The 19,893-nt window shown below is 43.1% G+C and overlaps 2 protein-coding genes across 8 annotated transcripts in view; one reads left to right on the top strand and one right to left on the bottom strand.

Moving 5' to 3' along the window:
• Positions 1-1,499: 1,499 nt before the first annotated feature.
• On the bottom strand, positions 1,500-13,714 carry TRAPPC2 (trafficking protein particle complex subunit 2). Its single transcript, XM_077887473.1, has 5 exons — positions 13,557-13,714; positions 7,633-7,744; positions 4,279-4,422; positions 3,764-3,850; positions 1,500-2,593 (listed from the first exon to the last, which is right to left on the bottom strand). The coding sequence occupies exons 1-5, from the start codon at positions 13,676-13,678 to the stop codon at positions 2,495-2,497; spliced, it is 564 nt and encodes a 187-aa protein (XP_077743599.1). The 5' UTR covers positions 13,679-13,714; the 3' UTR covers positions 1,500-2,494.
• Positions 13,487-19,893, top strand: part of OFD1 (OFD1 centriole and centriolar satellite protein) — a 54,148-nt gene continuing 47,741 nt past the window's right edge. For 2 of the 7 annotated variants that reach the window (XM_077887462.1, XM_077887459.1), the window contains exons 1-3: positions 13,487-14,094; positions 14,341-14,439; positions 18,991-19,191. In XM_077887462.1, coding sequence (XP_077743588.1) covers positions 14,347-14,439; positions 18,991-19,191 — 294 coding nt within the window. In that variant the 5' untranslated portion in view covers positions 13,487-14,094; positions 14,341-14,346. Of the gene's footprint in view, positions 14,095-14,340; positions 14,440-15,213; positions 15,366-18,990; positions 19,192-19,893 lie in introns of all 7 variants that reach the window. The other 5 variants (XM_077887460.1, XM_077887461.1, XM_077887458.1 and 2 more) reach the window with 5 other exon arrangements.

Raw genomic sequence — 19,893 nt, 5'->3', positions numbered from 1 at the left:
AAATATTGAAAAAACAAGAGTTGGGAACAAAGCAGTTGGCGCCCGAGGTAGCAGGAGCCGTGGAAGCAGCTGCAAGGTCCCCAAGAAGCCAGCAGAAGCGGGGAATGTCTGCAGGCCACCCCTCCCCCGCCACCCCGCGCCAAGGGAGGAGAGGCCCCAGCGTCGCCTGCAGTGCCCGTGCTCACCACACGGCGCCAGGCTGGCTCTGTGACAACGTGTGCTTCTGTAGTTTACTCACGTAAAGCCTTTGAGACAGTTCAGCGTTAAGAAAAAAGCAAACTACTGAACTTGGAAAATAGACAGCTGTACGTCTGAAGCCCTTGTAGCAAATACAAAGTGCAATGTGGAAGACGGCAAAGTACAGTTCTGTCAGTGGGGTCATGTTTTTGTCGCCTTGTGAAACATTAGTTAAAACGTACTAGATGTTCCTTAAAATTTTACATTTCTGTAAAAATGTGTGCCTGCTTTCCCTTTAGTATCATGACACATGGACACCAGTGCTCTCACAATACCAGTGGCTTGTGGGGCAGTGACGTGTGAAGTAGAAAGTGGACCTGCGTCCTGTCCGTGGATTTTGAGAAGTCACCACTGAACTGGCAACCAGAATGGGCTGCTGTGCCTGAAAAGTGAAAGAATATGAGTGTAGCATGGGCAGAGCCAAAATCCACGGTCTCTCTACGTACACAGGAAACATGGGCACCAGTGAAGCGTCCTAGTAAATATCAGAATTGTGCATTCTTTGGGTCCCTTGAGGAATGCTGACATAGATTAGCAGTGACATAGTGCTGACACACACATGCTGAGTGGGGCCTCATGCCCAGGGCGCTGGTGACATCATCCCATTTCTCTTGTGGTCCTGAACCTTGTGTGACATCACCTACTACCAGATCCAAGCTTTTGCTGGCTTTTTAGCTTTCCTACCAGTCCTGGTTCCATCCTATCCACGTGCCCAGTGCTGCTTTTTGTCCACCCTTTCTTGGCCCATGTGTTTTCCCAATGCAGCTCACATCTGACGTCCCATCCGCACCCACACTTGGCACTGGACTTGCTTCAAGCTCCTTCAAAGACGCAGTCGCTCATACCATTTGGTACTTGGCTACGGTAACATACTCACGTAGGGCTTGTGTGACTTGCTCCCATCGCACCCTCACAAGCCTGGAGGACAGGATCATGGTTTGCAAGGTACCCTACAACCTCCTGCTGAAAACATGCTGCTGCTGCTGCTGGCAGCTCTCTGCATCATGTGTTTACTGAGGGCAGAGCAAACTGTATCCGCTAAGTACACACTGCGGTTTCTCCGGTGAGCCTGGCTGAAACCCCTACTAGATTTCTAGCAGAGTATCTTTCTGCTCCCAAAGCTCTGGCACCTAGTTTGAGGTGATCTGAATTCTGGAAAATGGGTTAAGATAATAGTTTGTAGACTCTCAATAGGGGAAATAGGACTAAAACAGCGGTAGCAGGGTGAGCAACACTTAAAAAATTCGATTGAACTTCCACACTCTTGGACAAGCATCTTTATTTAAGAAATCAAATAAATAAATGGGGTAAACAATTATGACACCAACTTCACACAAGGGTCTGATACCGAACTTGGAATGATTTGCTCAAGTTGTTCAGGATAGAACAAAATTGAGTGCTCACAATTAGCACAGAAAATATCTGGTTATAGTACTTGTTTTTTAAGTGGACATTTAGTGGTTTATAGTAAGATCCCACTTGTTACAGGAGGCCACTCCCCACCCCTTGGTGTACAGCCTAAAAAAGCCAAGAATGCAAAGGTTAATATAAACTTTTGTTTACAGTTCCAGATTTCCACCTTTTTACTAGTAGAACTATCAACAGGTTCACTTAACTTTCAGTTTACTGTCTGAAGGAAAGGCAATATAAGAACATAACCTGTCACTTTGGTCCCAGCTTCCCATTTTATAAATATGGATCTAGGATTCTAGATTTTTAGCAGAATCACTATTCCCAGTCTTTGACAGAGGGGGGCTTCGTGGCATTTGGCACTGCAAAAGCTGCTTGCTTCGGCTTCTTGGGTAGTGTTATATATACTGCCTATGTGATTTTATAACTATTTCTAGACGTATAGAAGCCCATGTACATGCTATCAATTTCATTCCCTACTGCAGAGACTTTTAGGTTTAAATCTGTCTAGCAAAATCTTGACAATGACATTTGGTTCTGGATTGTGACATCAAGATCAAACTATCTGAGTAAAGTCAAAAGCTCATTCTTAATTTTTAGAATAAGGATATTTTCAAGGTTATAAAGAGTTTATAAATAACACTGTTCACAAGCAAATATTGATCTGTTGATAATCATAAGAAACTGAATGTACTGTTTTGAAATATACAAGAAACTTCATTAAGTTTAGATAAATTTAGACTAGAAGTAAACTTTTCCAGGCTATTTAATTAAGTTACTTACAATGTACACATTCCTGAGAATACCCCATTGTAGTGACATTGTGTATTTCCAAACTTTTCCAGATTCAACTTAAAAGGTGCTTCTTCCCAAGAAACTGAACTTTTCTGTCAAAAGCGCTTGATCGAATAGGAGAATTGGGTTCATAAAATGGATTCATTGCAAACTAGGAAAGAAGAAGGTATTAGTGAGGTTGTCAAAGTACAAAGGCTAACAAATCATAGATGTCTAGAAGGAAATTATTGTAAAGTTCTAAATCAAATCATCAAAGACATCCAAAACAAAAGTCTGAAGACCACATTAAGTTTCAACAAAAACGTTCCGTGGGTAAAGAGTAACGCCCCCTCGAGGAGGTTTGGGTCTTGGTGTTTGAGAAGTACCCGTGGCAAAACCAATGGTGGTATGATAAGTGTTGCCAATGTAAGCTAAATGAACTTTCAGGACTCACCCTTTGTGTGAAATAGTAATGTACTCCTATTAATTATAAATATATGGCTCAATCCCCTGTGGTACATAAAACTGAAAATCCAGCATATGCCCATAGTTAAAAAAAAAAAAAGGTATACTACATTGCTATTAAGTTGCACTTATGTAGCAATTTTTTTTAGCAATTAGGTTAATACTGTCCTTTTAACACAAGGCTAAGTGATCAGTTTCTTAAATAGTGTAATATCATAATGTGTGTGAGAAAACTTAGAGGGCTAAATATTATTTGCTAATTCTGACTAGGAATATTACTGTGCAGATATGCAAAAACTCTTGTCTAAGTACAAAACATTTAATAGAACATACTGTTAGCACTGCATTTTAACCATAGACATCCTAGTACTATTTTATTCTTTCTAATTATCAAGAAATGTGAATGGCACCATTTTCCTTGAGTGACTATTTGGTAAACTGACAGTTTGTAATCTATGTGAGTGGCACCATTCTCCTTGAGTGACTATTTGGTAAACTGACAGTTTGTAATCTATATTTATTGCATTGTAACTTACTTGTAAAGTAGATGGAGAACATTTTAGATTGAATTATGAAGCAATTTCCTTCTGTAACCTGCTTCCTTCTCTTTTTAGGGTTCCCTAATAGATAGAATCAACCATCTGTGCTCAAAGGGGGAAACTGAAACCAATTTAAAAGTAACTACAGTGAGTTCTGTCCTAAATACATGGTAGCCTGGCAGTGAAGACTTGCCTGAGGAGGGAGTTTCCAGGGATTGTTCTGATTGGAGGAGATGAAAACAGCAGTACGAGGGAGTTATGGCAACAGGCCAGTTTCCTGTCAAAGTCAGAATCCCCTTTTTACAATCACATTGAAAAAGTTATAGAACATACCATACCTTTATGTATAAATCATAGACATCAGTAAAAAAGTTCTTTATTCCATCTTCTTGTCTTATGTCATGAAGCATAATAAATCTCATATGTGAAAGAATTAAGGTATAATCTTAATAGAAATGTAGTCAGGTGATACAATATCCTTCAAACGAGTCACATGCATTGTATTTGGTGATGGAAAAGCTGAATATATAAACTGGGTTTGAAGTTAGGTTAGTTTCATTTTAAGAGGACATAATCTTTTTTAAAAAAATAACTACAGAACAAAGTAAAACCAACCTTATGGTTCAGGTTAACTTTAGTTTTATATGAGACTTGGCTTTAAAGTTATCTGTTAAACAAAATGTGGGTATTTTTTTCCCCTAAAAAAAAAAAAAAAAAAAGTAGCCCTCTAAGTGGCAATTTTTACCTGACACTTTGAAGTCCGGACTTGGAGTCTGGCATCTATGTCCTTTGTTGTTCTAGTTTGTTACCCCAACCTTTAGTTAGAGATCTTTATTTAAAAGATAAGGATATGACCTGCAGTAACAAATGCCGAAACAAACCACTCGTTGAACTTGTCCACAGTTTTCAGGTACATGTTGTTCGACAGCCACATATTCTCATCTACAAGGTCGAGAGCAGCATGAGCTATGAACTGGTTCAGATGACGATGATCATCCTGGATGACAATGTGAGTAGCACCAGATCAACTTTCCAGACAGCATCAAGAATGCCAGCATTTTATTCTGGAAATTGTATACATAGTTTTCTTGGGGGTGGGATGGCATCTTCTGCTTTCACTTCATTTATTACTATCATGGGTTACAAAAGATCTTAACTGTTTTCACATCATAGTCTTTTTAATTTGGTATCTAAAACTCAGCAAATAGAAACAGCCAGTGACTTAATAAATGAAATGTGTTCAAGAAACTATATAGATTATTTTTTTAATTTTGTAAGAAGGAAGTTCCCAAATTTGGTAATCATTTAAGCACATGAGGAAAGAATAGTAGGTTATAAAAAAAGAGATTCTGCTTTAAAGACATTCACATCTTTTTAGAGAAAGACGTGAAAAAATCTGTAAGTGGTTATGGCTAAAGGACAGCAATTTAGGTAGGCTGGAGAGCCAAGGAGGTGGTGAAGGAGAGCTACACAGAAATGATGTTGGCGTGGATCTCAGGGTCGGCAGGGGAAAAGGGCAGGCCTTTTCACTGGGCCCAGGGACACTTGATGAGCAGTGGAGACAGCTGAGGAGGCGGTACTCTGAGGCTTGGCATAGGCCTCTTTCAGGTGAACGAAGCTTATGTGAGGGGGGATCTGGGAGTGGCAGGAGGCCATGCTCAGCCCCAGCTGTGAGCAGTCACCTGTCTCAAGGGGAGACAGTCCTGTCAGAGCTGAATGTCCTCGTGGGCTTACCTGGAGGTGGGACTGTCCCACCATAATATGGAAAGGGAATTCACAACCTGGAACAGTCTTAGTCCTGAGGAATTCTTTATTTCATTTCTTTTTCTTATTTTTTTTATTTTTATTTATTTATGATAGTCACACACAGAGAGAGAGAGAGAGAGAGAGGCAGAGACACAGGCAGAGGGAGAAGCAGGCTCCATGCACCGGGAGCCCGACGTGGGATTCGATCCCGGGTCTCCAGGATCGCGCCCTGGGCCAAAAGGCAGGCGCCAAACCGCTGCGCCACGCAGGGATCCCCGGAATTCTTTATTTCAAACTAAAATTTTCGGGAAGCCTGGGTGGCTCAGCAGTTGAGCACCTGCCTTTGGCCTGGGGCAGGATCCTGGAGTACCCGGATCGAGTCCCACATCAGGCTCCCTGCATGGAGCCTGCTTCTCCTTCTGCCTATGTCTCTGCATCCCCACCGCCCCGTGTCTCTCATGAATAAATAAAATCTTTAAAAAAACAAAACAAAACAAAAAACAAAATAAATTTGTCAAAGAACACTTCTGTTATGGGTCAAACCAAATTCTTATGTTGACGTCCTAACCACTCCCACCCCACCCAGTACCTCAAAATGTGGCCTTATTTAGAAACAGGTCATTGCAAATGTACTTAGCACACTAGAGTAGGATGGCCCCTAATCCAGTATCACTGGTGTACTTATAAAAGGGGAATTTAGAAACAGACACATAGGGAGAAGGCCATGTGAAGACTAGACTTCTCCAGAAGCTAGGAGAGGGGCCTGGAACAGATCTTCCCCCAGCACCTTCACAGGGGGCCTGGCTTGCTGAACCGTTGTTCTTGGACTTCTGGCCTCCAGACCGGTGAGACAATGGGCTGCTTTTACTTGAAGCCACCCGGTTTGTGTGTTCTATGATGACAGCCCTGGGAAAGGAAACTTAATATGACCTCCTTGCTGAGGAGGCTGTCTTGTGACTGGGTGGAGGAAGGCTGCCAGTTGCCTTGGAATCCCCTGTACAGTTCAGGCATGTTTACTTCATCACATCACTATGACAAAGCTAATTTAATCCTTAGAGAAATGGATGTATTTTGTGTCTGGCTTACAGCAGTGTTTTCCATCACTTTACATGGATGATCAATTATGAGATTAGAAGAAAAATGTAGAAATGCTTTAGAAGGTGAGTGGTAGCAGGAGAAAGAACCATGGTCAAAGTGTGCAACAAAGCGTTTTCATACGCACAGCTTTGCCTACCACAGGTCCACAGAAACTATGTAAGTAGCCCTGTACCACAAAGCAACAGCTGCTACACAGACGCTTCAATACAAAGTTTTAAAGGAGCAGTGTGCTCACAGGAATGTGTGGAAAAAATGTAGCAAAGCCACCTGATAATACCCTAACCCAATTTCTATCTTATTTTAGTGGCAAGATTTAAATAGTTGAAAAGCATCACACACTGGACATTATGCATTACAATTAATTTCAAAAATCAATTCTTGTCTTAAAGGACATTAAAGCTTATTTTTGGAATTGAGAAAAACACACTTTAACCTGTCAGCAATTTATTAGCAACATGGACTAGTATAGAAAGGTGGAAAGGCCCCAGGTATTCTCATCTCAGGATTCTACGTTTACTCTGAATGGCATGTTCTTGAGCCAAGCTTGTTTTTCTGGAAACATTACTGGCAACAAGAAAGTTGGGTGGTTGGGCAGCCTGGGTGGCTTGATGGTTTAGCGCTGCCTTCAGCCCAAGGTGTGGTCCTGGGGACCCAGGATCAAGTCCTGCATCAGGTTCCCTGCATGGAGCCTGCTTCTCCCTCTGCCTGTGTCTCCACCTCTCTTTCTCTGGGTCTCTCATGAATGAATGAATGAATGAATGAATAAATAAATAAAACAAACCTTAAAAAAAAAAAGAAAGTTGGGTGATGTCACTGGGGAGGACAGCATGCGGGCACCACGCAGCCAGTAGGTGGTGCAGAAGGTCACTGAAAACTGCCATATTCTCAAGGGCAGCAGGACATGGAAGCAAGGGTCTCTTTTAACCCTCCCAGGTGTAAGTGGACCTATTATGTATGTTCTGATGAAAAAGGTAATTCACTTGGACAGAATGGGCTCTCGTGGCATTTCCAGTCCTAACAACTGTTTTTCCAGGCCCGCTCCAGGTGAACTATGTTTCTATGTGCTGAGGGAGCAGCTTTTCGGAATGATTGACAGTGAACTACATATCAGAGAACAGACCCTGAGCATCCTGCTAGTATGTGCCAAATGTGTGCTGAATTAAAGGATGAATCAGCAACTCAGAGGATGTTCCCTGGCGAGCTTCTATCAACCTGTGGGACTGCAGAGCAAGCCTCATTTAGTTGTGGTGGATTCCAGTTACCTCATCTGTCCAGATCTCTTTCAGTTGTAAAATAATGCCACACTATTATTATTACAACAGTATAACAGTTCTTACAGAATTTTTTAAGGTTCCATACGCACTTTGGATTCTGCTTTTCCAGCTGGCAAAAATTCCATTTCGAAAACTGGATTATCATGGTGGCCAACAATTACAAAGTAGAAGCTTCCAGACATTGTCTTCAATATGTAGCTCCTAGTTAAGTGAAAATAACACATATTTTTAGTACTCTATACCAGTTAGCATTATTAGCACTAACACCAGGAAAAATTAATAAAGGGTGTTGATTTTGTCTTCTTCCTACTTGAAGACCATCTGCTACAAATTTAAGTCTCTGCAAATGCAGGAGCCTATGATATGCTTCCTCAAACATTCATGAGAAAGACATGAGGCGCCTGGCTGGCTCAATCGGTGGAGCATGTGACTCTTGATGTTGGGATCATGAGTTCAAGCCCCATGGTGGATGTAGAGATTACTTAAAAAAAAAATCTTTAAAAAATAAGAAAGGAAGACACAATTTTGTATTCTAGAAAAGATGGAAGAAACCATAAGCCAAAGAGAAAGACATCTAAGGCATTAAGTGTTAAAACTGTTGTTAATAAGTTTGCTAAGGAAATGAAGAGAAAGTGTGGGGGAGGCATTTTGGAGGGGGATCAGGGATTGTATGGCTTTTAGCACAATAATCTGGATGGGTAGAAGGATTCATATATGAATGCATGTATTTTAGCACAGGGTCTTTGTAATCAGACAAAGTTAGGTTCAGATCTAGCTTTGCCACTTTCTAGTAACGTGACCATAGGCACAGTCCTTAAATTCCCAGTGTCAGTTTCCTCTTCGGTGAAATAGAGGTAACAATCATAGATCCCTTACAGTGACTTTGAGGATTATACAACAATGCATGTGAAGCACCAGGCACGGTATCTGGCTCATAGGAGGTGCTCAGCATGTTACCTAGAACAACATGGAGGAGCACATGCACATGGAGATGTGCTGACTGACTCTTAAGGCCTCCATGTGGGGCAGCAATCTGGTTAACTGAGTATACCATCTCAGAGAATGTATGGTGAGGTGTGTCAGAGCCCAGGGCTCTTCAAGCCTCACTAGAACTGATTCACAGAGACCATCAGAAAATCTGAAATGTATTTCCTAATGAATACAACCTTTTGTTAAGGAAATCAAGGCAGAGCTGGCACTTTTAACTCTGGAAATGGAAGGCCCGTGACTGGAAGAAAGGGCAAATAGGACGTTCTTTGGGCATGACGAGGTAAATAGGATTTAAAATGCTATTTTGGGCTGGTATTGGCACATTACAGCCTGCAGGCCAAATATCTGGCCTCCCATCCTTTTATTGTTGCTGAAGGCTGCCTTTGCCCAACAACACGATGACAGAGTTGAGCAGTTGGGACAGAGACCATCTGATCCTTTACAGGGAGAGTCTTAGGGATAGATGAGGAAAAGGCCCAAACAGTAAAACTGAATAACAAGACAGGCAGGAATGATATGAAAGCTCCGCAAAACTAGGAGAAATAGCTACAATTCTCAAGATTGAAAGAAATTCTCAAGAGGGAGAGGGACGGGAGCTTTAAATTTGAACAAAGTTGACAAGATGTCATTAACTGGAATAGGTTTCATAGCTGGAGTTTGCCAAGGGAAGGGATCAATTTCTTCAGTACAAACATTTAAGAAGTAGCAGAAAACAATACACATGTAAGGAAGCTAGCCCTCATTCCCATGCCTGCATCGTGTCATAATAGGGTGAGGGTAAACCGAAAGGGAACCAAAGGAAATACCACATAAAGGTTATGTCATAAATGCTCCTGCTGGGCAGAAACTGAACTTTCAATAATTTGGTTTCACAGCAGCCGAAGGACTCATATAAGTATTTAATTCTATAGGCAAAACTGGAAGGTGAAGTGTCTCAGGAAGGGGATGCACCTGTATCTGCACTGTCTGAAGTGATAGCCACTGGTGGCTCTTGTGCCTGCAGATCTGAATTTTTGACTCTAATTTTAATTAATTTAAATTTAAACTTAAGTAGCCACCTGTGGTTAGTGGCTACTGTATCAGACAGTAGGGCTCTGTAACAATGATTTGAAGCTTTTTTTTTTTTTTTTAAGTTCTGCAACCTCTTCTACCTTCCCTCCCTCCACAGAGCAAGTACTACTTAGAACTCCAGGCTGTAATACAAATTAAGCAACTGCCGTGTGTGTGTGTGTGTGTGTGTGTGTGTGTGTGTGTGTCTGCTCAATTTCCCTATCACCTAAAATAGCGGCCCTTCAAGTATCTCCAAAGAAGACTAGGTCTCCAAGTGTGGAGGACAGAGCGACACAGAACCTGGCAATGGATTAGCCTGGGGAACTGAGGAAGAGGGAAGAATCAAGGATGTATCCAAATGCCTGACCGAGGTGATCAAGCTGAAGAATATCAAGATGAGTCTGTTCACCAAGAAAGGAAATAAGGGAAAAAAGGGGATGAAATGAACACGTCAATTTTAACACGCGGTAGTAGCCAGAATAGCACGCCCTGCTCTGTCCACATCCTGATCTCAAAGGTCTTTAAAGGGGGCAGGCAGGGAAGATAAGCCCAAGAAAGTGCAAGGACAGGAGGGTCACAGAGCTGCAATGCAGCTGGTGTTGAAGATGGAAGAAAGGGCCAGGAGCCAAGGAAGGTGAGTGGCCTCTAGAGGTTGGAAAGCACAAAGCCGATTCTTCCTGACAACCTCCACAAGGGTACACGTTCCTGCTGATACCTGGATTCCAGCCCACAGAGACCCGTGGTGGACCTCAATGTAAGGTAATAAATTTGTGTTATTTAAGCCACTCAATCTTGTTATGGCAGCAGATAACACACGTCAGAGCTGAAAAAGCTGTAGGAATGAGAAAAAACGAAATACTCAAAGTGCTCACAGAAGGTGAGTGCATGGGACGCCTCCATAGCTCAGTGGTTGAGCGCCTGCCTTCAGCTCTGGATGTGATGCTGGGGTCCCGGGATCGAGTGCCACATCGGGCTCCCTGCGTGGAGCCTGCTTCTCCCTCTGCCTGTGTCTCTGCCTCTGTGTGTGTGTGTGTGTGTGTGTGTGTGTGTCTTTCATGAATAAATAAAATGTTTAAAAAAAAAAGGTAAGTGCAGTGTGTAGGAGACTAAGGACAAAGGGAGTGTCCCGTTTATCACGGAACAAGGGTTTCAAAGCGCTGTGGAAGGTTGGAGGGAGGAAAGGAGGGGGGGAGAGTGGTGCACCAATGGGAAGATAACTAGGGATACTAAGGTAGGTGTTTTTCTTTCCTAGCATGCCTCTCTAAGGCTTACCACAGAGCTCCGTACCTAATAAGCACTCCATGCCTATGGAATGGAACTGCGAGGAGGGGAGCAATAGTGGGGACAGTGCCAGGGAAAGCTGGAATACAGGAGTGGGAGGCATGCTGGGATTAAGTAGCCTCAACACAGAAGAGAACTTTCTAGTGCTGAGGCCTTCAGCCTCAGAGGCCTGATGAAGTCTGATGAAGTGATTAACAACACCTTTGTGAAAAGTTGAGGTTTAGGCAGTCATGAAAAAATTCTCCATGACAAGAGACTGGAGTTGTTGACTGAATGGAGTGGCGCCAAGACACTCACCTGGGATGAAAACAGCAGCTGCCTCTGATGGCTAGGTGATGGAAACCGCTTGAGAGAGTGCATGACAACTGAAAAAATCAAAGTGGTGATATAGGAGCTCCGGACTACCTTGAACTAAAAGAGGACGCTAACTAGTGATGAACATAAAAAACGAGACCATGTATCTGTGAGGCTGGCATGAGAAGGGCAAAAGCACAAAATGAATGGAAATGTGTGAAATAAGAAAAAAGCCTTAGAGTACAATCAGGAAAAAGGGGAGAAAGGTCAGCTGGTTACATACAAGGATGCAGATCTGAACTTGAACTATCTCAAAGAGCCTGATTTTTAAATAGCAACTGTGACGAAAACAAAGTTAGGTACATTGTGAACCTGAAGACAGGTATATTAAAAAAACAAAACAAAACCCTCCCAATAAATATGGGCCTTCAAGTCTCCACATATTTTCTATTTTGGATTGACAAATGTGATTTTATACTAATCAGCAACATGAGAAATCTCAGGAACAAAAGTTACACCATCTGAGGTGTTACTATTTTCAGAAGCAAAGGCTTCTCTTCTGTAATTGGCTACTTTTGGACTAGATTAAAACCCCAAGAGAAACACGCATTAATGCCAGTCTCCAGTCAGATAACATGCTAGGAGCTTTTTTTACATTAACTTCGTTAACCTGAATCCCCAGACAAAAATAGAGTAAGTGGTTATTCACTCATAAAGTACCGGTTATGTGAGAATAAGTCTTGCCAAACTTACATTGTCTGTTTTGGAAGAGAAATCCAGGAGATGGCAAATAATTTTACGACGGAACCTGGTATCTCCCTGAGAAGTGGAGACGGATAGCTTGAATTTAAGATCCTGGTACCCTCAGAGCTGGGGCGGGGCGGGGCAGGGCAGGCAGCACTTGCTATTTGTTGAGTGAGGGACCACTCTCACCTGACTTGCATGCTCAGGGAACTTAAGGTTCTCCAAGTCAGCTGACAGCATGGGGTCTCTAGGGAACCTTTGAGCTTGACCTTAACCTAGTCCTGTTCAATATTTTGAATCTGTAAGTGGGAGACAGTTTCTCCTGTTCAAGGATAATATGTTGGGATAGTCAAGACACTGGAAGGCAACACTAAGGATTCAAAAACTTCTCCAGGCTAAGAGAACGTAGGTGAAAGTAACAAGATAGAGTTTAAGAGAATGCAAAAACAAGTCCCGTGTTTTAAAAAGAAGAAAAAGAAAAAAAAAAACCCTGTACAATAGATGAGAAACCTAGGTTCAGAGCAGCTTATTTACTAGATTTAAAAGTTTACATTATTCACAAGCTCTAAAAGGGGGCAGAAAGCTAATGGCAACTCTGGCCTGCATTAAGATAATGTGCTTTTAAATAATCATATTGCCAGGGAACATACCTCCTTCTGGGAAGCTTATTTTATATTTTTAAAATATTTTATTTATTTATTCATGAGAGACACAGAGAGAGAGGCAGAGACACAGGCAGAGGGAGCAGCAGGCTCCACGCAGGGAGCCTAAGGTGGGACTTGATCCCGGGACCCCAGGATCACGCCCTGGGCTGAAGGCAGGCGCCAAACCGCTGAGCCACCCAGACTGCCCTGGGAAGCTTATTTTAAAAGGATTAATAACTGTGAACTGGGTGTAGTAAGGAATGCTCTGGGGAGAGCTACTGAAGGAACTGAGGGGGGAAGAGGAAAAGGTCTTTCTGGGGGTGGGGAGTGAGCTACAGCAGGCGCTGACTTCAGATATAATGTAGGCTAATGGAAAAGGAACTGAACCAGGGATGGCAAACAGGTTACCGCTGGTGAGCCAGTTTCTATTTAACTGGTAGTGACGGCCAGGACCTGGTGCTGATAAGCCTGAGACAACGATCTGTAGCAGGAAAGCGGGCTGTGATCGAACCGCAGTACCTACGCGAGCGCCCAGTAATGAGCGCTGGACTTGACAGACTTATTCCAAGCTGCCCAGAGATCAAGCTCAGGGCTGCTCCTTTGAGGTTACCTGGGAATCTATTCGGGTCAATGTTAGGCACTTTCTCACACACACACGAACTACCAGGCTAGGCCCCAGTGAGACGATTAATCCCCTCCCATCACAGGACAGCGTCAATGAAGAACTTTCCAGCTCCAAAGAATACTGCAGCCAAGTTTAAGAAGCCCCCAGTTAGATGAACGACCTGATGAAAGGCTAAATGAAGCAAAGGCCCTGAGCTGGCCGACGCTTGCGGGCTGAAACGCGATGTGCATTGGCGGGGTGGCCTGTGATGAGATCAGCCGAAAGGGGACTGGACAGGTCCGACCCCGCCGCCTTCAGGCGGGCTGGAGACACAGCCACAACTCGCGGCGCGCGGGGCCGGGGATGTCCTCGAAAGCTCCCGCCCCCTACTCACTCCATCTCCTACCTGCCGCGAGAATCCGACAATCGCAACAGCCACACTTCCCAAGGCCGACCCGCGCCGCGCCGCGCCGCGCCCCCTGGGTCGGAACTCCCCGAGCGATCCTCGCGAGAGTCCGGCGGTGGCATCTCGCGAGAGTCCGGTGTTGGCGTCTCGCGAGAGGAGGGAGGAGCTTCCGGCCAGAGTACGGCGCGTGCGCAGTAGCACTCCCGGCTTGGGCCGTTCCGTTGGGCGGGCCTCGCGGAGGGGCGGGGTCAACGCGGAACGCGCCGAATTCCTGCTCCTACGTGTTTGTCTTCTGTTGCCTCACTACCGGTCCCCGCCCCCGAGGCGCGTGGGAAAGTCTCCTGTGGGCCACGACTCCGCCTACCCATGGACCGCCGAGAAAGGAAGTGCGAATGGTCTACAGTTCCTAGTTCACAGTGAGAGGCGGAGTTCGGCTTCCTTCTTCTCGACTGCCCCCAGGCGGAGACTGGGCTCCGGAGGCCGGGATTCCCCCTCTTCCTGCGCCTGCAGGCCGGGCGGGGTGTTAACTCGGGCCAAAGTAAGATATAATGCAGGGTTGGGGGGAGTCGGGAGGCAGTGGGAGGCCGACACCCGAGGGCCGGGGTAGATACACTGGCCCCTGCTCGGGGAGCGGCGGAAACGTAGCCTCTTGTTTGTTTTCGTTATAGCTCCTTTCCCCCTGATCGGCCTCCTAGAGTTTCCCTCCCTGGAGGCCACTCCTCTGTTTTCAGAAGTTCGCGCTGCGTCTGCCCACCAGGTAACCCGTAACGGTTTTTTCTTCCAGACCACAATGCCCTCCAAACCCGACATGTTGAGTCAAGATGAACTGCGAAAAAAGTTGTACCAGACGTTTAAGGATCGGGGAATACTGGACACACTCAAGGTATGAGCTTTATGCATCTCTTTTACAGAACTTAGGCAAGTCTAACCTGTAACAGGCACCCAACGTTTAAATACACCTAGCTCTTGCATTTTAAAAAGAGTATGACATAGATTGTTTTTGGTGAATTACATTTTTATGTTCCTGTGTAACTCTCTGCTCTGGAGCACAAAAGTCTTGAAAATGGCCTAGCGTTTGAGTGGTCTTAATATATTGAAGTAAGAGGCTTATTGGACTGATATTAAGGTAGTAGTGGATAGCCACGTAAGGTGAACATGTTCTAGTAGAGGTGGACTTGGTTTATAAATCTGGCTTGCAAGTCTTGAATGAATAGGTTTGTAATAGTACTCACTTTTGAATGAAGGATTTTGACAGCATATAGAAAACATTAGTTACTACTTACAGTAGAATAATTTAGGAAATGAGAAACTTCTTTAAAATGTATTCAGATGTATAAACATTTGAGCAGCAAGCATTAGTATACATTGTATCAACACCAAGGAGTAAGAGTAGCTCAAATGTTTTTGTTACTGGATACGTTTCAAAAGTATATTTTAAGATGTTAAGGGGGCGCCTGGGTGGCTCAGTCAGCTGAGCCTCTGGTTCTTGGTTTCCTCTGAGGTCCTCATCAGGATTGTGGGCTCCGCCCAGTGTCAGCTAAGCACTGGGGGCGGTGCCTGCTTAAGATTCTGCTTCTCCCTCTGCCCCTCCCCTCCTTAAAAAAGTCAACGAAAACTGAGCTTTTTTTTTTTTTTAATTTTTATTTGTTTATTATAGTCACAGAGAGAGAGAGGCAGAGACACAGGCAGAGGGAGAAGCAGGCTCCATGCACCGGGAGCCCGACGTGGGATTCGATCCCGGGTCTCCAGGATCGCGCCCTGGGCCAAAGGCAGGCGCCAAACCGCTGTGCCACCCAGGGATCCCGAAAAGTGAGCTTTTTAAAAACCTTCCTCCCTCTCCCATTGTTTTCGTAACTTAAAAAACCTTCAGATTCATCTGAAAAATATGGAAAGACGTGGAGAAACATCATCCCTAATATAAACAGTAAATGGCATAACTGTAAACCCCCCCCCCCCCCAGGATTTTAAGTAATCTCCATACCCAATAAAAGGCTCAGGCCCACAGCCTGGATGGAGACCCAGAGTCCCACACTTCATCAGCTGAGCCAGCCAGGTACCCCTCCTGTATAATCTGATTTTCCTGTATCCTTTAAAGTTCCTTGAAATCCTCATTTTCAATGGCACCAGGCTTGTCTTTGAACGTATGGGTAATTTATGTAGCAGTCCCCTGTTGAAGATTTACGTTACACTCAGGTCTACACATTCCTTTAATGCATCTCTCATTTTTTGCCTAGAATAGGTTACGTGACATTACTGACCTAGAAGCCTGAGTTGTTGTTGTTGTTAAGATTTCATTTATTTATGAGAGACAGAGCAAGAGAGCAGGAGGAGGTGCAGAGGAGTGGGAGAAGCAAGCTCCCCACTGCGTGAAACCCAATGCAGGGCTCAATCCCAGGACCCTGAGATGAACCTAGCTAAAGTCAGACACTCAACCTACTGAACCACTCAAGGCCTGAGCTTTTTTAAGGCTCTCAGTATATGGTTCTTGTCCTAAAAAGATTGTAATAGTATACTACCAGCAATTTGACAATGCTTATCTCTCCAATGGTATTGTCATGACTTTGTTTAAACACTGGAAAAACTTTATTTTAACTTTATTTTAATATTCCTTTAATTATTGAGGATGCCCATATTTTCTGGTGATTCATATGTTTTCTGTGGATTGGCAGTTCATGTTTCTTGCCCATTTTTCTCCCCAGGGGTGTTTTATTAACGTATAAGATGTGTTTTATTTTTTTTTAAGATTTTATTTATTTATTCATGAGAGACCAAGAGAGAGGCAGAGACACAGGCGGAGGGAGAAGCAGGCCCCATGCAGGGAGCCCGACGTGGGACTTGATCTGGGGACTCCAGGATCACGCCCTGGGCTGAAGCAGCACTAAATCTCTGAGACACCCGGGGCTGCCCCTAAGATGTCTTTTAATAGAAACTAAATCTCTTTTCCATTTTTTGCAGCCATACTTTATCTCAGTGTTCAATTTTGATTTGATTCCAAAAATATTGATGTTATGTTTTTAATATGGCCAAATCTATTTTTTTTCTTTTGCTGGTTATTCTCAGTTCTTCTAAGAGAACTAATACTCCCTTTTTATTTTTTAAGAAGGCCTTTTTTTTTTTAAGTTAACTTTAACCCATTTGGAATTAGTTGTAGTGTATAATGCATTAATGTGGTTTTTTATGTAGAATGGTCCTTGGATTCCTGGCCATGGCATATTTTCTTTTACTGTGCTTCTGAATTAGATTGGTGTTTTATTTATAGTCGCAAATGATACTGACCTATCCTTATCCTTTTTAAGTACTCCTTGTTTGGATTTGGTATCCAGATTCTGCTAAGCTTGTTCACTTTACAAATGCAGTCTATCTTCTGGAGAAACATTGTTTCTTTTTTCAGCTGGCTGTTCAGTTCTGTTATTCCAGCTTTACCAATGGGAAGACAGATCTTTACTTACTAAGTCTGGGCTAATTTTTGTTTTCTCAATTCAGTGACTATGGCCTGAGTGAGTTTTAATTTTAATTTTATTTTTTTAAAGATCTTTTATTTACTCATGAGGGAGAGAGAGGGGGAGAGACCGGGAGACGGAGATAGATAGAGGCAGAGACACAGGCAGAGGGAGAAGCTGGCTCCACACAGGGAGCCCGATGTGGGACTTGATCGTGGGACCCCAGGATCACGCCTTTGGATGAAGGCAGGCGCCAAACCATTGAGCCACCCAGGATCCCTGAGTTTTAATTTTTAAAATTCATTGAATTTTTAATGGCCTAATGAACATTTTATTTGGGTGTTTTTGAAAAGAATTTGTGGCTAACTACAAAGTCCAGTACCCATTAAATGCAATTTATCAAGTCTTTTTCCTTATTTTGAGTCTACCCTAATTTCCAAGAGAGATGTGCTGAGGATCCACAAGTCTCTTCTCTCCCAGTTTGCCTCCCCACCCACAATAATTGTACTTCTATTTTAGGAGCAGTAATTCTGAGTGGATTTCCCTCTTTGCATTGGCTGTTGGAGAGCCCCCCAGCCAGTTTTGGGATTCCTTCCAACAAGTGCTAGATGGCTTGCTTTTTGTGTTTGTTGAGCTGGGGATTCATCTGTAATATTCTTTGCTTTTTTCCTACCCTCATTTTCATCTTTATGCTTCTGTCACTCCTCTAAATTTTAACCTATTTCAGTAGGGTCTTGTTTGCAAGACCCCTTAAGTCATTTTATTAAGCTGGATCTAAATCTTTTTTTAAAAAAGATTTTACTTATTCATGAGAGACAGAGAGAGACAGAGACACAGGCAGAGGGAGAAGCAGGCTCCATGCAGGGAGCCTGATGTGGGACTCGATCCCGGGACCCCGGGATTGTGCCCTGAGCCGGAAGGCAGATGCTCAACCGCTGAGCCACCCAGGCGTCCCCCAAAATACATTGTTAAAAATATATATATGTGTTCCTTAGTTGTTACAAATCTAATTAAATCACCTCTAAATTTTACTGGTGGAAGATGCTATAATTTCTCTTTTTTTCAGTTACTGAACTATACTAGATGAGGCAGAGCATATGTATTCTAAACAGAGTACAGGTTTTTTTTTTTCCTTTTTACTGTGGGACTTTAGATGTATTCCGAGGCCTGTTCTATACTGGTAATTATATGCTCTTCTACTCTTGAGCTAATGGCTAAAAGAAAGAGGTATAACAACTCCATTAGTTTCTTGCTTGGATTCTATTAATATGAACTTATTAGATATAATTTACTGCCGAACCTCCTGAATCTAGGCAGTGTACTCTTAAGCTCAGCCCAGTTGTGTGTTTCCAAAATAGACTAGAACAACTACCCAGTAGTCTGAGTAACTTAGGGAATTTTGTTAAAACTCAGATGAATAATGCTCATATTAAACCTTGAGAAAATGACCCGCTTTGAACTGTAATTTTCTCATTTATAAAATGTGAGAAAATTACTTCCATGTCTTGAGATGTAAATACTGTATGCAAAAGTACATCGTAGTAAGTTTTTTGGATTTACTGATTTCTCTCGCGTATGTGAGATTTCTTTTTTTGGGAACCCAATTTTGTTTTGGTCAATATGCCCAATATTTTCATATTCTCCAGTAGTCCACAGAAAAGTGAGTAAGGGGCAGAACTGTCTCCTGTACTTGGTATCCTGACTAAAACATCCTGAAATGGGCTCCTGGGGAAGTGAAGTTAGAATATACATGTGTTCTGGCTCACCACAAGATAACTTGGAAGTTGGTGAAAACGAGTTTCTTCTTTCAAAACTCATTGAGCTACTTGTGTCACATGGTAACACAACGTATAGAGGATGGTTCCTAACTTTTGGTCATGGATCTGAAACCATTCTGGAAATAAGGATGCTAATTCATGCGACAAATCTGCATACCTCTAGTGAAATCCTGCTGAAAAATTTTTCACTCATTTCATTTTTGTTTTTTGAGCTAGACACAACTCCGAAACAAGCTAATTCACGAATTGATGCACCCTGTGTTGAATGGAGAACTGCAGCCCCCGTCCGTTTCAGTGGAAGGGAGTGCCCTCTTAACCAGCGCTTCTAACTCTCTAGTGGCAGATTACTTACAGAGATGCGGCTATGAGTATTCGCTTTCTGTTTTCTTTCCGGAAAGTGGTTTGGCCAAAGAAAAGGTAAAATCCTTCCTTTTCTATTTTTGAATTTTCTGTTAACAGCTTCTTTCTGCATAATAGCTGAGTATTCCTTCGCTAGCAACGTCCGTTTCTCGGGCATCTCCGAATTCACATCATATAATGTAACAGAGGGGAGTACTAAAGTTGATTATTATCAATTCCTTGACATCTTGATTAGTCTTTGGTACAATTGTGATGTGTAGAATCACTGTTTTGAAGCTAGAACTGACCTCCCATTCCAAGTAGTCTACTAAGACTCCCAGTTGCCATTTACGTTGAATGTCTGTTGTAAGCTTGTCACTGTACTAGTCACACTTCAGGTGTTAGCTGTTTTACAACTGAGGAACCAACCTCTGGAAAAGTGAAATAGTTTGCTCAAGGTCACATGATTTGTAAATAGCAATGCAGGGCTGTAAATCTAGATCTCTAAACTGTGTTCTTACTACATTAAAATCTTTTCACATATTTCTATTCCTTGGGATTACCCAAGAGAAGTGAGGGATACAATAGCTTTTAAAAATCTGTGGACTACTCAAATAACTAAAACACCTGTGGTTTTTTTTTTAAAGATTTATTTATTTATGATAGACATAGAGAGAGAGAGAGGCAGAGACACAGGAGGAGGAAGAGGCAGGCTCCATGCCGGGAGCCTGATGCAGGACTCGATCCTGGGACTCCAGGATCGCGCCCTGTGCCAAAGGC

Source organism: Canis aureus, chromosome X (genome assembly GCF_053574225.1).
Source record: "Canis aureus isolate CA01 chromosome X, VMU_Caureus_v.1.0, whole genome shotgun sequence".
NCBI lineage: Eukaryota > Metazoa > Chordata > Mammalia > Carnivora > Canidae > Canis > Canis aureus.
Note: the sequence above shows the minus strand (reverse complement) of the source record. Positions and strands in the feature narration are given on the sequence as shown.